General features: G+C 32.4%; 1 protein-coding gene across 1 annotated transcript in view; it reads right to left on the reverse strand.

Moving 5' to 3' along the window:
* The window catches only part of LOC124949825 (Kv channel-interacting protein 4-like), a 36,603-nt gene that overhangs the window by 5,854 nt on the left and 15,749 nt on the right, over positions 1-15,000 (reverse strand). The window contains exons 5-6 of the mRNA XM_047495552.1: positions 12,892-12,965; positions 6,005-6,217 (exon numbers count right to left, since the gene is read on the reverse strand). Coding sequence (XP_047351508.1) covers positions 6,005-6,217; positions 12,892-12,965 — 287 coding nt within the window. The remainder of the gene's footprint in view (positions 1-6,004; positions 6,218-12,891; positions 12,966-15,000) is intronic.

The following is a 15,000-nucleotide window of genomic DNA, read 5'->3' on the forward strand; positions in this document are numbered from 1 at the left end:
TCGGGCTTTATAATAATATGCGGAATGATTCGTTGATTTTAAAATAAATGATTTTATATACCGATGTGATTTTTTCTTTCTTTCTTTCTTTCTTTTTTTTTCTTTTTTTCTTTTTTTTTTTTGCTTTTTTTTCCTCAAGAAAATGGACATTAATAAAATAAATTGTTTGACATCGATAATTGGTCATTAATAATTGATTCGTTGTTACTTAAATTAAAGAAAGAGAGAGAGAGAGAGAGCAAATTTATAATTTATAACCATAAGATCCTGTGAATTATTACATCTCTTATAATATATTGGTTACTCATCTCTCTCTCTCTCTCTCTCTCTCTCTCTCTATCTTTCTCTCTAATGCATAAACTATAATCATTGGCTTAAGGTAATAGTTTAAAGCTGATAGAAAATGGCTGTTGAAGATGATTTTATTATAATTCTGGTCTACTGGTTTCTTATCAAACGCATAAGATTATATGCTCTATATTGTCTATTCGATCTTATGTAAGATGTAACTGAAAACGAAAAAATTATTCATACTAATATGTAACAAAATATTCATAAGCTCTTAATGGTAAAGAACGTTTTTCTATAAGATAAACAAAAGTAATTAATAATAAACGAAAAAATTAATAATAAATAAAATAAAAATAATCTCATTTGAAATTACTTAATTAATAAATACGAACTTTATATTAAGTCCATTCATCATCGAGATAATTTTTAAATGGGAGAAAATTATTACGTACAATTTAAATTGTAATAAAATAATAATTTTATCTAAATCTAATATACAATTTGATTTCTTTATACGAAAAATATCGAAAGTTACGATTATAATGGATACGGTCAAAATCATTACAATTTGAATATCTATTGAAATTTCGAAGTACTTTCATTATATCAAATTTTGATTAGTTCCGCAGTTACCTATAGAAAAGTGTTAGTGTTGGTAGGTTGTTTATGAGATCCCGCAAAACGATCTAAAAGTCAGCTAGGATTCTTCGTGTTTGTTATATAGGTACGTGAGATAGGCGGTGGATTTTGCGCCACCACTACTAAATTGTATGACGACAGGGGCGAATCGTGAAATTATTACCGTCCTTTCGTGATAAACAAAGCTCGGCCATGTACACCTCGGTGAAGTGCACTTTGTGGTGGTGGTGGTAGTAGACCATGTAGAATCGTTGTGTTCCGGTAGGCGTGGTTAATTGAAATCGCGCTTTACAACGAGTAACGGTCGATCATCGAAACTTCGGAAATTTCATTAAAGCTTACGACATATGTCACTTTTCAAATCCTTCGCGTTTACTTTTTTTTCTTTTTTTTTTTTTTTTTTTTTTTTTTTTTGAAACACATCTTTTGCAAAGAAAATATTTGCCCTTTGAAAAATCCTTTCGATGAAACTTTTACATTCTTACGATTAATTTTCTTTCTATTATATAAATATTTCTATCAAAAAGAATAAATATAGACAAATACGTTAACAATTAGTTTGTTTACTATTTCGTTTGTTTTAACATGATAGAGGTAAATTAGTTGGATCGTTTATTAAAACGAAACATTTATCCTTTAATAATACAGAACGATGTGGTTATAGATTAAAGATTAAAACGGGGAATCTTTAACCATAGCAAACTGTTCTAAGGGAGCCTAAGGATGGACACATAGAATCATTGTATGCGATTAACGGATGATCGTCGAGCTTAAAGCCTGAATATATAATCTATATCTCATTTGGGGTTGATAACTTGTTTATGTAATACGCCCGTCAAAAAGATACTTTATTTTCACATGGCCCAGTTTTAGTAACATAAAGACCAACTATATTAGCTTTATCAAAAGGCACAAGAAGATTATTCATTCGTATTTAACATATGAAAGCTAATGTTCTGGTTAATGTACCGTCAAATAGCTAATTAAATATATCCATTCGATGTGTTAATTGAAATAAATCCACTCTCTCTCTCTCTCTCTCTCCCTCTCTCCCTCTGTTATTTTTTTCGTATCCTTTAATCAATTTAAACATACTTATAAAATGACATTCAATTTATAAATTTTTGATTTACGATTTTCATCGATGAAATAAAAATTTAATATCATTGAATTAAAGAATTTTATCATTAACTCGTTAACAATATTCTTTTAATCTTTTTACGAATTCATCTTATCCATTTTAATTTTAATATCTTTGTAATTAATACTAGAGAATTTCTTTCACGAAAACTCCTACATAAGTTTAAATATATCGATGAACTTTCGAAAGGTGAATTACGACGACGACAAATCTGACGATCAACTTGAGAACGAATCAAAGTATCCACTTTATCTACGACATATATAATCTATGAGCGTTTCGCACTTTGCGGTTCGGTCGACCACGCTAATTTGCTTTTGCACCCGACGTTAACCGCGATTGGTTCGAGTTCACAGTTTGCATAATTAGATGTCTTTGGTGTGTCGTCGAGCGTAATTTCAGTGTGAAATCAATTCAAAGTAAGAAACTCATTTTAGATCGAACGATCGTCGATAGATCTTCTTCTGATTCTCACGAATTATGCGTTTCCAAAGTTAAACATTTGTGACTATAGAAGATAATAAGACAAATATTAGACAATATCATGCAACATATATTCGAAATAAATATTATCTAATTAGTTACTTAATTCATATCCGAGGATTAAATGTTAATTAAATATATATATATATATCTTTTTTAATTTTAACTTAACATCGTACATAGTTATAATATTATATGTTAATATTATTAATTTTTTTGTTTTCTTTTTTTGTTTCTTTTTTTCACGTTATATACTTTCCTCTTTTAGATACGAAACGAAAATTGAGTTACAAAAATTTTTTTATATTACCCCTCTTTGTCTTCCTTACAAAATTGCATCTGTATATATATATATATATATATATATATATATATATATATATATATTTTTTTATAAAATCTTCCATTAAAATACGATAAATTATTTTCCATTTCAGCAATCGCTATTGATTGTCAATAAAAATATATACATTTCTAAAATACAATGATTTAACGTTTGCGTTTTTATTTCTTAAAATTAATTACGCATTATGAAACAGATGGTCCACTTTTACGATTTTACTTTTCGTTTCTTCCAGCTAGTTTCTTCTTCTTCCTCTTCATCGTTCTTCATTCTCTCTCTCTCTTTCTCTCTTTCTTTCTCTATTTATCTATCTTTCTCTCTTTCCTTTTTTTTTACATTCTTTGCACTTTTCGCCACGCCGTCTCCATGTTGCTAACGACCTTGTGGAGTCTCGCTCTTTGACGTGTTATACGTTATACAGCCGGCGGGGTTAAAGAGCATCGCTGAAGAGCGTTCATGTTACGCGCGCATCGTGGTACGAGTGAACCTTTCGCTAAAAGCTCGTTTAGAGCATGGAAAAGTCCTTTCGTCTTGCGTCAAATACTTCATGGAACAGCCTTAGAACTTGCTTTGGCCTTTGCGCAATTAATTTATTGCAACCAACGTACGCTAATGTTCTTCGACGATAAAAATATAAAACTAAAGTGAGTCTTCTGTCAATTACATATATACACTGATTTTTCTTCTTCTACTTCTTTTGCATCTGCTTTTGCTATAATCTTTTTGCTTCTTCTTTTTTTTTTCTTTTTCTTTTTTTTATGTTTTCTTTCTTTCTTTTTTTCGTTCGTCTTCTCCTTCGCTAAGAGAATTACAAAGCGCAAGTATGTTTCCAAAATATTTCTATATCTCCAATGCTAAGTAAATTTTCTTCGAGAGTAATATCGTAAGGAGGAAGATCAAAATAAAAGAAAAGAAAAGAAAGAAAAGGAAAGAAAGAAAGAAAACAAAAAGATGTAAAAAAAGAAAAAGGTAAAAATAAAAATAAAAAGATATAAAGAAAATTACTTTGGAAAATACTTTCGTTAAGTCTTTATATTCCTTTCAGCACTATGACGATATCAGATTTTAAAAGTATGCATTTTAATTTTACATCGGTACAAAAAGTTTAAGAAACTTTGACTCGAATGATCGTCGAATAAAATTGACCTACGTAAGTAAGGTCCCTTGCAATGTCCTTTGTACTTTTATCGTAAGATTCTTCTCGGTATATTACATTTTTACATTATCATTGATAGTTGAGAAATGAGGAAAGTACATAATATATTCCTTTTGCTTAAATTATCGCCGAATTATTCAGTACTTTGACGATGAAAGAGAGAAAAAAAGGAGAACAGAGAGAAATACGAACTCGAATTATTCAAATTTTTGACGGTGTTTCGAAATTCTTATATAAAAAAAAAAAAAAAAAAAAAAAATAAAAAGAAAAAAAAGAAAGAAAGAAAAAAGAATAGGGGAGCCAATAATAATTGGAATTTAATGTACGTACCGAAATTCGAATTATAGAATTTCTCTATTAAAATATATCTATAAATTCTCGAGAAAAGTATTCGAGATAGAAAGATAATGAATCGCTGTTTATATATATATATATATATATATATATATATATATATATATATATATTTATTTATTTATTTATTTATTTATTTATTTACTTATTTATTTATTTATTATATATCGACGAAAGGGAACGAGATATAAAAAATAATTCATATTTCGATTGAAATTTAAATTAACGCGAGAAAATTTGCGTTTCTGTAACGAAATAGTATTCAATGTTTATTTTCGCGAAAGAGAAAGAAACGACGGGGAAAAAAAATTGGAAAAAAGAAAAAAGAAAGGAAAAAAGAAAAAAAGAAAAAAAAAGAGAGAGGAAAAAGCAAAAAAAAAAAAAAGAAAAAAGAAAAAAAAAGGACAAACAACACAATGAGAGGAAGAGCTTTGGTTCAAGCTTGTTGTTTGGGCTTGGTAGTAGATATAAACGGAATACCACAGGCATTGTCATCCATTGCTAACAATATGACAGGCTGATACAAACAAATCTTCGTTTCTTGTATCACCCAAACCCGTGAGATATTTCCTCACTCTATCTTCTTTTTCGTATTCTCATTCTTTTTCTCTTTTATTTCTCTTTCTCTCTCTCTCTCTCTCTCTCTTTTCCTCATTCTCCTGTTCATCCACCCTTAAACACTAGTTTCTATCGCCGAAGCGAACGAGTGGAATTGTCGACGTGCTACGACGTCGATTGTTTCCGCGCACTGTCATTTCGTACATGCCGAACGATGAAGTATTGATCGTCCAATCTTCGAGTTTCTACATTGAAAACGGATTCTAGAAAACGAGACGAAACTTTTTCCAATCCCTTTGATTATTCCTTTCGATATAAATTAATCATGATTACTTATCACACGTTACTTATTTATTTTGTGCATATTGCACACAATTTCCAAATGTGTTAGAATAATTCGCTTAAGAATTGAGAGCAATTTATTCAAAAAAAAAAAAAAAGAAAAAAAAAGAAAAAAAAAGAAAAGGGAAAAGAAACAAAGAAGAAAGAAAAAGGGAAAGTTTTCATTTCGAAACGAAATGTTCATTTGAAAGCTTATTCTCCTTAAAAGCATCTTAGTTCTTCGTTTTCTTTACTGGTAATCGGATGTAAGGAAACGTCAAAATGGCTAAATGAGAGCAGTCCTAACACCTCGAAACTGTTCCAACGTGGAAGGCATTCCGCGTAACTAAGGTAACTCAATTTTCTCGGTAATTCACTTAAAGCGCGGTGTCTATATTTAGATAGCTGTTAGTACCGCTGTCTGACTATAGCAAGGACTATTACTACTGGCGGAATGTCTTCTAATACAACGTTTGCACGTTTAATTCTTATCAAGAATTAGTCGTAAGTTTGATAATTTAAACAACGTACGATATGACGATAATCATTTTGAGATTTTCGACGAGTTTTTCTTTCTTTTCTTTTTTTTTTTTTTTTTTTTTTTCTTTCTCCATTCCCTCCGACCGCCGTCCCCTGGCTCCTCCTCTCGCCCCCCCCCCCCCCCCCCCACCCACCGTTCCCATCCTCTTTGCTTTTTTCTCTATCACGTATTTCTCACCTGAAACATTCGGTCGACCTTTTCTCTTACGCCCTCGTGGTCCAACGTTGGATCAGCAAATTTTCCCATGAGCTCATAGACCGCGGTAACAATGTCCGTCATTTCTTCTCTCGTGATACAGCCGTCCCCGTTGATGTCGTAAAGGGAAAATGTCCAGCGTAGTTTCTCGTCTATCGAGCCACGTGATAGTATGCTGAGTCCGATGACAAAGTCCTACGGTTATAAAAACGGAATTGACCTTTTACATTCTCTCTCCCTCTTTCTTTTATCTTCTTTTCTTTTTCTCTCTCTTTTATTTTTTCTTTTCGAAGACGGCGTAAACATTTTGGATTTATCGAGTGCACTTCTATCTTCGGCGTTACCTACTCTACGACTGCGCGAAGCAAAAGAGGTACTTTGTAAAAGAAAAAAAAAAAAAGAAAAGTAAAAAAAAAAAAAGGAGAAACGTGGCAAGTAAAAGTGAAGATCGATGTGCTCTTTCCACCAATGAGATCGTTTTTCTACGAATGAACTCGCGAAAAAAAATGTATGGAAGTATCGATGTAATAGATCGAAATGTTCGTTCTTAATTTAACCGGTAACCTATAACCGAGTGCTCGTTATGGAGCATCGTTTTTTCAAACTTTACGACTGGCAATTAGAGAGTTTCTTAGATAATGAAATATAATAAAAAAAATATATGAATATATATGGATTACGGTATTGCTTTCACGGTGGATCACATAAAATTTATAACCGACTGTTTTATGAAACTTTCGATAATGGGATAGACGACGACGACGACGACGCTTGAATTGGAGTCATTGTTATAAAAAAAAAAAAAATTTTTTTTTAATTTTTTAATTTTTTAATTTTAATTAATTAAATTAAAATTCTCATTCTAATGGCATCGAGACACGTTGAATAAAGTTTTTAAAAATACGATATTACGTTGAACGGGAAACAGTTTTGTTATTGATAACAAAGAGAAATTCTAATTCGACGTAGAATTAAATGAAAACGGGTTCAAAATAATTATACCGTTTACTCTTTGAGTATCAAAGACAATGCGATAATACGATATCTATCTATTTCTTACGATAAAGTTGCTGGCGAAGTTGCCGAAATGGGAATCGAATTGAGCAAAATGTTAAGACTATGGTAGAGTGGATAGGATTATTAGCGTATAATACGAGTAAACCACACGCGAACGAAAGAGGGATTACGAAGGTGAATGCTTTTCATCGTTCTACTCTAATAATTAATATGGAAATGCGGTAGGTACTCACTTGTAATAGAGAGGAAGAGAGAAGAAAACATATATATATATATATATATATATATATATATATATATATATATATATATATAGAGAGAGAGAGAGAGAGAGAGACAGACAGATGAGTTGCTTCAGGCTTTCACGTAGTTTCCATTGTAGGACTTATTCGTATTTGGCTCGATCACGCTACGATTTCGTCGTTTGCGAGCTTTTACGTTCGACAATACGTTTGCTTTCCTTGCACGCGGAACGTTTCTCGAAAAAGAATTGGTTAAAGTGTTTGTGGTTACGAGTCGTTGGGTTTTCGAAGCGCTTTTACCGGATCAAAACGCGCTTACGTCGTAGCCGTTAGTGCATCCAAATTGCGTTTCGCAATGAAAAAAGGAATCAAATGACTGGGAATCGAGCGCGAAACAGAGTGCTGGTTGAATAAAACGGAGAAACGCGCTATTTTTTTTTCTTTCTCTTTTATTTCTTTTCCTTTGTTTTGTTTTGATTTTTTTTTGTTTTTGTTTTTTTTTTTTTTTTTTTTTTTTTTTTTTTTTTTTTTTTTTTTTTTTTTTCTAGTGTTTCGTAAAAACTCCTCGCGAGATCGTAACGGCTTGATGAAACATTTACATAAATATTAAAATCAGTTAGAAATTTAAATAAATATCCAAGTCAAATAAATATCGAAAATTTTCTTTTCAAAACTCTACTGTTAGTTAATTCGCGTCGTTAAATAACATTTATTCGTATATATTTTACGTAAATTATTTCCCAGTTTCGTTCGTATTACAATGAAATATTAGAGATCGGGCGTTAAGATTGAATCTAGAGTACGTGAGAAATAGAAGTAGAAGTAGAAGTAGAAGTAGAAGTAGAAGAAAAGAACAAAGATATATATATATATATATATATATATATATATATATATATATATATATAAAAACTAAGAAAAAAAACAGTACCGAGATACGTACAAGGTAGCGCGCGCGTAAAGTCGTCGAATATCGTGTAAATTACGATGGAACAGGTAAAGCTGGTCATAGATCGTTGCCGTCGACACTTAATCTTACTTACTTCCGGCAGTCAAACTTTCCTAGTGGTCCTTTGTTTCATTGGTTCTCTCCTTCTACTTACGCGTCGACTCCGATATCTTATCTCGTTATTCATCCTCACTCACTCTCATTCACATCTCTCATCCTATTACATCTTTATTACGTTTATCTAACTCTAAGCATTTATTGTTAACAGAATCTAAACGAATTTGACTGAAGTTCGATCCATTCAATGGGTAAAACTCATTTAAGAGATAATGAAACGACGAATAAATTTACGAGATCTAGACGACCTTGTGAAATTAAACGGACAATAAAGAATCATAAATTTTCACCTAAAACAAACGATAAAGAAGAACGATATTTCCCTATTAAAAACGTCTGTTGGTGTCAGGAAACATTACGATATCGTACGACCATTTCATTCGCCGCATTACGAGCTCGGCCTAATTATTGGACACAATCTGCTACGCAAATAATGCAGGATAATCCTGGGAATATGGTGTGTCTTGTCGTCGTCTATCGTCCTTGTTATTTCTCTGTTCACTAATGTTAATACACAGTGCAAGAGGAAATAGAAGAACGATGAATGACCGAGAGAGAAAGGACAATATATGCTTGGGTAGATACAATGAAGTTAATTTTACTTTTTTCTTCTTCTTCTTTTTGCACAGTTTACAATTTATTACTTGAAAAAAGTTTTCTTTTACGTAATTCACATGTACATAATTATTTTATCATCTTTATTTCTCTCTTTCTCTCTCTCTCTCTCTCTCTCTCTCTCTCTTTCTCTCTTTCTCTCTTTCGTTTTCTGATTCTCGGAAAATTTTTGCAATTATCGTGGCGTTCGATGAGCAAATCTCGAATGTTAAGCTCTCGACGAAACGAGCCAAATAGATTCGTGCAGATTTCCGAATTTAAAGGCAACTCGCGTATATTGTTAGGGCATAGGCACGCGTGGGCATAGCTTTCCTACCGGTGTAATCAAATGCTATATAACGTCAAAGTAGGAATTCCCAGTCCGCAAATACACCGATCGCGTTTACACCGACCTTAACGGCAAACAGTCGTTGTCGGTCAGAACAAATAGTGATTGTTGATTCAGGTCGCTGTGATTATGTCGAGAGAAAGAGAGAGAAAGAGAGAGAAAGAGAGAGAAAGAGAGAGAGAGAGATAGAAATAGAGATAGAAATAGAATAGACCAATAGACAAGAAGAGTCACGAAACGGAAGTCTCCATGCAAATTATTTGCGAGTATACTGAAATCCGAATCAAACTACTTGTTCCGTTTGTGTATAGACGATCCGATTGAGATAGAGGATAATGTTCAAATTACTATTATTCCTTGTCGTTAAAATTTTCCAATAAGATCCTAGTTTGCAGTCGTTGAACGAAGAGCGATTGGATATCGTATGATGAAGGGTCAACGAAAATGATGAAAAAAGTTGATGGAACTGATAAAAACGAAGTATAATTTGTTATCAGAGGGGGGACATTCAAACTTAAAGCTTATACACGAAAATGCTTTCTAACCTCTTGGCCCAGATTCACATGTGAACTCCGCGGATATGCAAATGACTTTGATTCTGTTATTCACCTCCCCCCTCCCTCCGTCCCATTCCCTCTCTACTTACTATCACTCTTTGTCTGTCTGCCTGCCTGCCTGCCTGCCTGCCTGCCTGCCTGCCTGTCTCTCTCTCTCTCTCTCTCTCTCTTCTTCTCTGTATACCGCCTTCTCCGTTGTTTGTCTCCATAATTTCAGGTTGGCATCCAGTTAGAGAGAGTAAGTTCAAGTTACGGAATATTAAGTAACGCCCATGCCTTCGGCCACTACGAAAATGTACTATCAAATTGTGTTATCGATATAGTTCTCTCCTTGTTATGGACTTTTGATAATAACATTGAATTTTAACAGGACGACCATATATTACACCTATTTGTATATGTTACTCGTGTAAAAGTGAACGAACGATCTCAAATGTGACTCCTCTATTCTTTCTCGTTGTTTTTATAAATACCTAGAAGATCATTTGTTTTGTTTACGTTGGACTAAATCGTACTTTACTTCTTCGTGAAACGTAACGAATTGAAAATAAACGAGTATTTAATTGAAAAATTTTATCATGGGCGATAAAATTGCGTACTTTTGAAAGGATATTTTTTTATGCATTCATTCGATTCGCTCGTAGATAAATTCTTGATGCAAGATAAAGAGAGAGAGAGGCAGACAGACAGATAGATATAAACATAGAGAGACAGAGAAAGAGAGAGGATAAAAAAAGGAAAATGATTTGAAAAATTCGAGGCTATATTGCTTTCTCCCCCCCCCTCTCTCTCTCTCTCTTTATCTCTCTATGCAATTTCGAGTTTATATATTTTCACGTTGACAGAAAGGCTAGACAATAAAGCAAAGATAATTGCTTTTCTGTGGGACTATAGAATCTTTTTAATTTCGGCATCTACGTAAATTGTTATTTATTTGAGAGATATCTAATGGATTTGGAAGATTGTCGAATGCTCGAATGATGACGAGATTTGACGATTTTTGAGAGCGAACATGTAAACGTATTATGACGGAGGAGTTTTGCAAAGGCGAAACATTGTGCTTGCAACTTTGCAGCTACTTTAAACACAGACTGAGAGAGAGAGAAAGAGACAGAGAGAGAGAGAGAGAGAGAGAGAGAGAGAGAAATGTCAGAGAGTAGGGAGAACGCGGGTAATACGATTAAGGATAACGGTCACCGGATTTTACGCGGGAAAAGCACATTGAATAGTAGCTGTAAGATGAGATGAAAAGGAGAAAGAGATAACAATAGTAAAGAAGAGTCTAAGACTTTGGAAGATGGAAGAATCCTGTTGGTTGGCAGAAAGAGAAAGAGAAAAAGAGAGAGAGAGAGAGAGAGAAAAAAATCGACCAGGAAAAGTACGATCTTTGGCGACTGGCTATCGAGGTAATCTTTTTGGCATTTATAGACTTTAGGGACACCCATTTTATACGATTCAAGTTTATGGGGGTCGTCGTAAGAAGAAGGATCGAGGAGAAGAACAGATAAAGGCTCTTCTAAATACGCTATAAATAAGAACGAAGTGACCGTGTTGCATTGTACGAGGGTCGAACATTTCTTATGGACGTTAGAAGAAAGAAATGTGGAACTGGAGGATCCTGGAAAAAGAGTTTTTTTATAGTAACAGTCTGCTACTTACATATCTATATATATATATATGTATTTATATGGAGGTACATCGATGCGAAAAAAATAAAATCGATATAGAGATGTGTTTTAGAAAGATCGATAAAAAACTTGAGATATGATGTTTATAAAAAAACATACTTACTTTTGTTATATCCGCGAGCGAATCTATGTCGACTTAATTAAATGAGACCGGATAGAAAAGGTTAATACGGAAACCTTATCGCTCGTAAAAGGAAAAAAATGTTGGCGATGGTGAAAAATATGAAAGACTAAATGAAGACCACTGAAGGTTCTGCCAGCTCGAGGCAACTTCACGGGTTAATTATACAAAGTACAATCACGATCTCGAGCTACGGAAGGTAATTGTGTTAGTCCTCCTTTCCACTCTCCTATCTATCCAACTACTTACCAAGTCTCTCACTATCATTCCCATAATTATCCATCGACAATTTCCCCTTGGCCCCTCTTTCATACATTTCTTATTCTTTTTCATTTTCTTAATTTCTTTTTTTTTTTTTTTTTTTTTTTTTTTTTTTTTCGTATTCATCTCGTATCACGCGTTAGGATTATTAAAACACATAAGCGAGGTTTGAAACGAATACTCTTACAATTCGCCCGTTAACATCTCGCTTGAAAGCCCACATCCATCGTCACGACTTTCAAATGCATTTACGAATCAAACAATTCTCGTATTATTTCCCAGGTGTATAAAGTTCGGATTTCGTTAAAACGGGTCGTCCGTTTTAGGCCGATTTGCGTAATAGTTATAGATATATAAATATTTCTATTAAAGCTGAAATATTTAACACCGCGTGGATGTAACATGTGCATATTTCAGTTACTTTTTATTCTAACTATAAGGGATCAATTATTTTTTTTTTTTTTTTTTTTTTTTTTTCTTTTTTTTTTTTTTTTTTTAAAGCGATTAATTAAGCATTCAAAAGCGTTTAAATTTAGTTTACGTATGTTGGCGATCCCCATTGGGATGGGACATTTTTTTTCCCACAAACAAACACGGGAAAGCTTTTCCTTTTCATGCGATTTGAATTATTTGCGTCGTTCAATGCGATTTACCGGAAAAGAAAATCTCTTCAGAAAATTGTATTTGAATAATTGGGCAAGAAGGGTTAGAGAAGAAGAAGAAGAAAGTACTTAAGCGATTTCAAACTGCGAATGAAAAATTGCATCGAATGCGATCTGTCATTCGTCGAATGCTCCCTCTCAGTGCAGTGCCTGTCCTTTTTTCATATTTTAACACCGGACCTATTCTGGATGCGCGATAAGAGTGCCAAAAAATGCACTTTCAGCTGCAGCTGACGTTCTACGTGCCACAATGACGGAACGAATAATGCGAGAGTGCGAGCAAGAACTATGACAAATGGGATGCGAGCTTACCTCGAAGCTGAGTAGACCACTGTGATCTTGGTCCAGAGTGTTGAAGACATAATGCGCGTACTGGCTGGTGTTTGCTGTGCAAAGAAAATCGATGATCAGAATATATTTTTATATACAATATATATACATATATATATATAAATATTTTGTAATATATCTAAATATATAAGATATATATGTACGTATAGAATATATACAGCAATATAAAATATAATATGCAGTATATAAAAATAATTTTTCTTTTCACGTTTGAATTTTATTTCGATGTATCATCACGTATTTAATAATAATCTTTTATCATGAAATTAATTATTATAACGAAATGTCAATATTTTTTTAAATTTTTATTATGCATGAATATTCGAAATCGATATTAATTACGATGGAATTTTGTTCGACCGACTTTCTAAGAAATATAAAAATACTTTGACTTTGGTAATGACTTTGATGGGTTCTTCGAGGAAATGGAGAGTTGGCCTTAATAAGAACTCCAATTTCCTAAGCTAAGTAACAAGCTGATCCATTCCTTCTTAGATGATCTTTCAAGATCGATAAGTTAAAATCGTCTAAGAATAGAGATAGTTACTAAACTTATTATCCCTCAATACACTTTGATAGTTCTCCGTTGAGATGAAATCAATTCTCAATGCTATTTACAAACCTAAATGATTTATAAACGAAACAATCGTTAGTAAATATTCATACTGTATTTATCTAATTATCTATTTTCCCTTGAGGAAAATACATTAAATCTTGAATGATCTCTCTCGATATACTATTATATAACTGTTATATAAAGGATCACAAAATTATGCATTGATCCATCAATATTTAGATATTAATAATAAACGAGGTACATTAAATTATTTTTACAATAATTCTAAATAATGATTAAATTTCTATTTAATAATAATTTTTTTATATAATTCGTTCGATCGTAACGAATAATTTGTCTTCTTATCTTGTCAACTAATTTGTATTATCATAATCTATTTTTATTCTCTTATTCTCTCTCTCTCTCTCTCTCTATTTTTCTTTCTTAAAATATCACGCGAAAGTCACAAAATAGATTAATCTGACTAAGTTCACAATTCTTCAAGAATCACATATCAACTCATGCGGAATATTACTGTTGTCGTTTGGTGTCGGAACAGAAAATTACTTTCCATCTTTATGACCCCAGGAGGAAATAACGGAGACCCTGAAAAAACAAGTTGAGGGTTTGGTCGACGTGCCTGGAATAGAAGTCCCGAGACGTGAACTTTGGCTATTCTAGAATTTCTCATTCACATGGTAGAAACAAGGAAGGAGAGAAAGAATAAAAAGGAAAAAAAAAAGAAAAGAAAAAAAGAAAAGAAAGAAAAACCTTAAAAGGAGAAGAATCTCTAAAAAAATGATGGATCGATCATAGAAAATATCGATTTCCTTTATCTACTTAAGATAGGTAAGTACATATACATAAGTAATTATTAAGAGGTAAGTTATCTTATGATAATGTTACATCGATTAAATAAATATCGAAAGTACAAAGAAAACTTCGTATTATGAAGAATGATAGTATCGCGTTGAACGTGATATTCTTTTTCAAGGAATTCATTAATTAGTCCGATCAAGATTATAATAGACAGATAAAAGTGGTAAAAGTATATATATATATATACATATGCATAAAATGCGCTGACTATAAAGTATCCATAAAGGGTTTATTCAAGGTAAAAGACTAGGACAGCTTGAAAAATACGCGGTCTTTTTTTTTTTTATCACTTTGAGACGTGTTTCACTTTAAGAATGAAATTTATGTCTACATCGAAAAAAAAGAAGAAAGAAAAGAAAAGAAAGAAAGAAAGAAAGAAAGAAAGAAAGAAAGAAAGAAAGAAAGAAAAGAACAATAGCCGCGATTTTTTAAAATTGCCTTAGTACGAAAGAATTATGATGCCATTATAATGTCTCAAAGATAGATAAATAAATGAAGAATGAATGAAATAAACAAGAATAAAAGAGCATGTACTTACTTAGAAACATTGCATATCCTACGACGAGTTACAATAGAAAAAAATGAAGTTTCCGTAAAGAGAGAAAGAGAGAGAAAGAGAGAAAGGAGTAACATTG

The sequence above is a fragment of the Vespa velutina genome, chromosome 6 (genome assembly GCF_912470025.1).
Source record: "Vespa velutina chromosome 6, iVesVel2.1, whole genome shotgun sequence".
Lineage (NCBI taxonomy): Eukaryota > Metazoa > Arthropoda > Insecta > Hymenoptera > Vespidae > Vespa > Vespa velutina.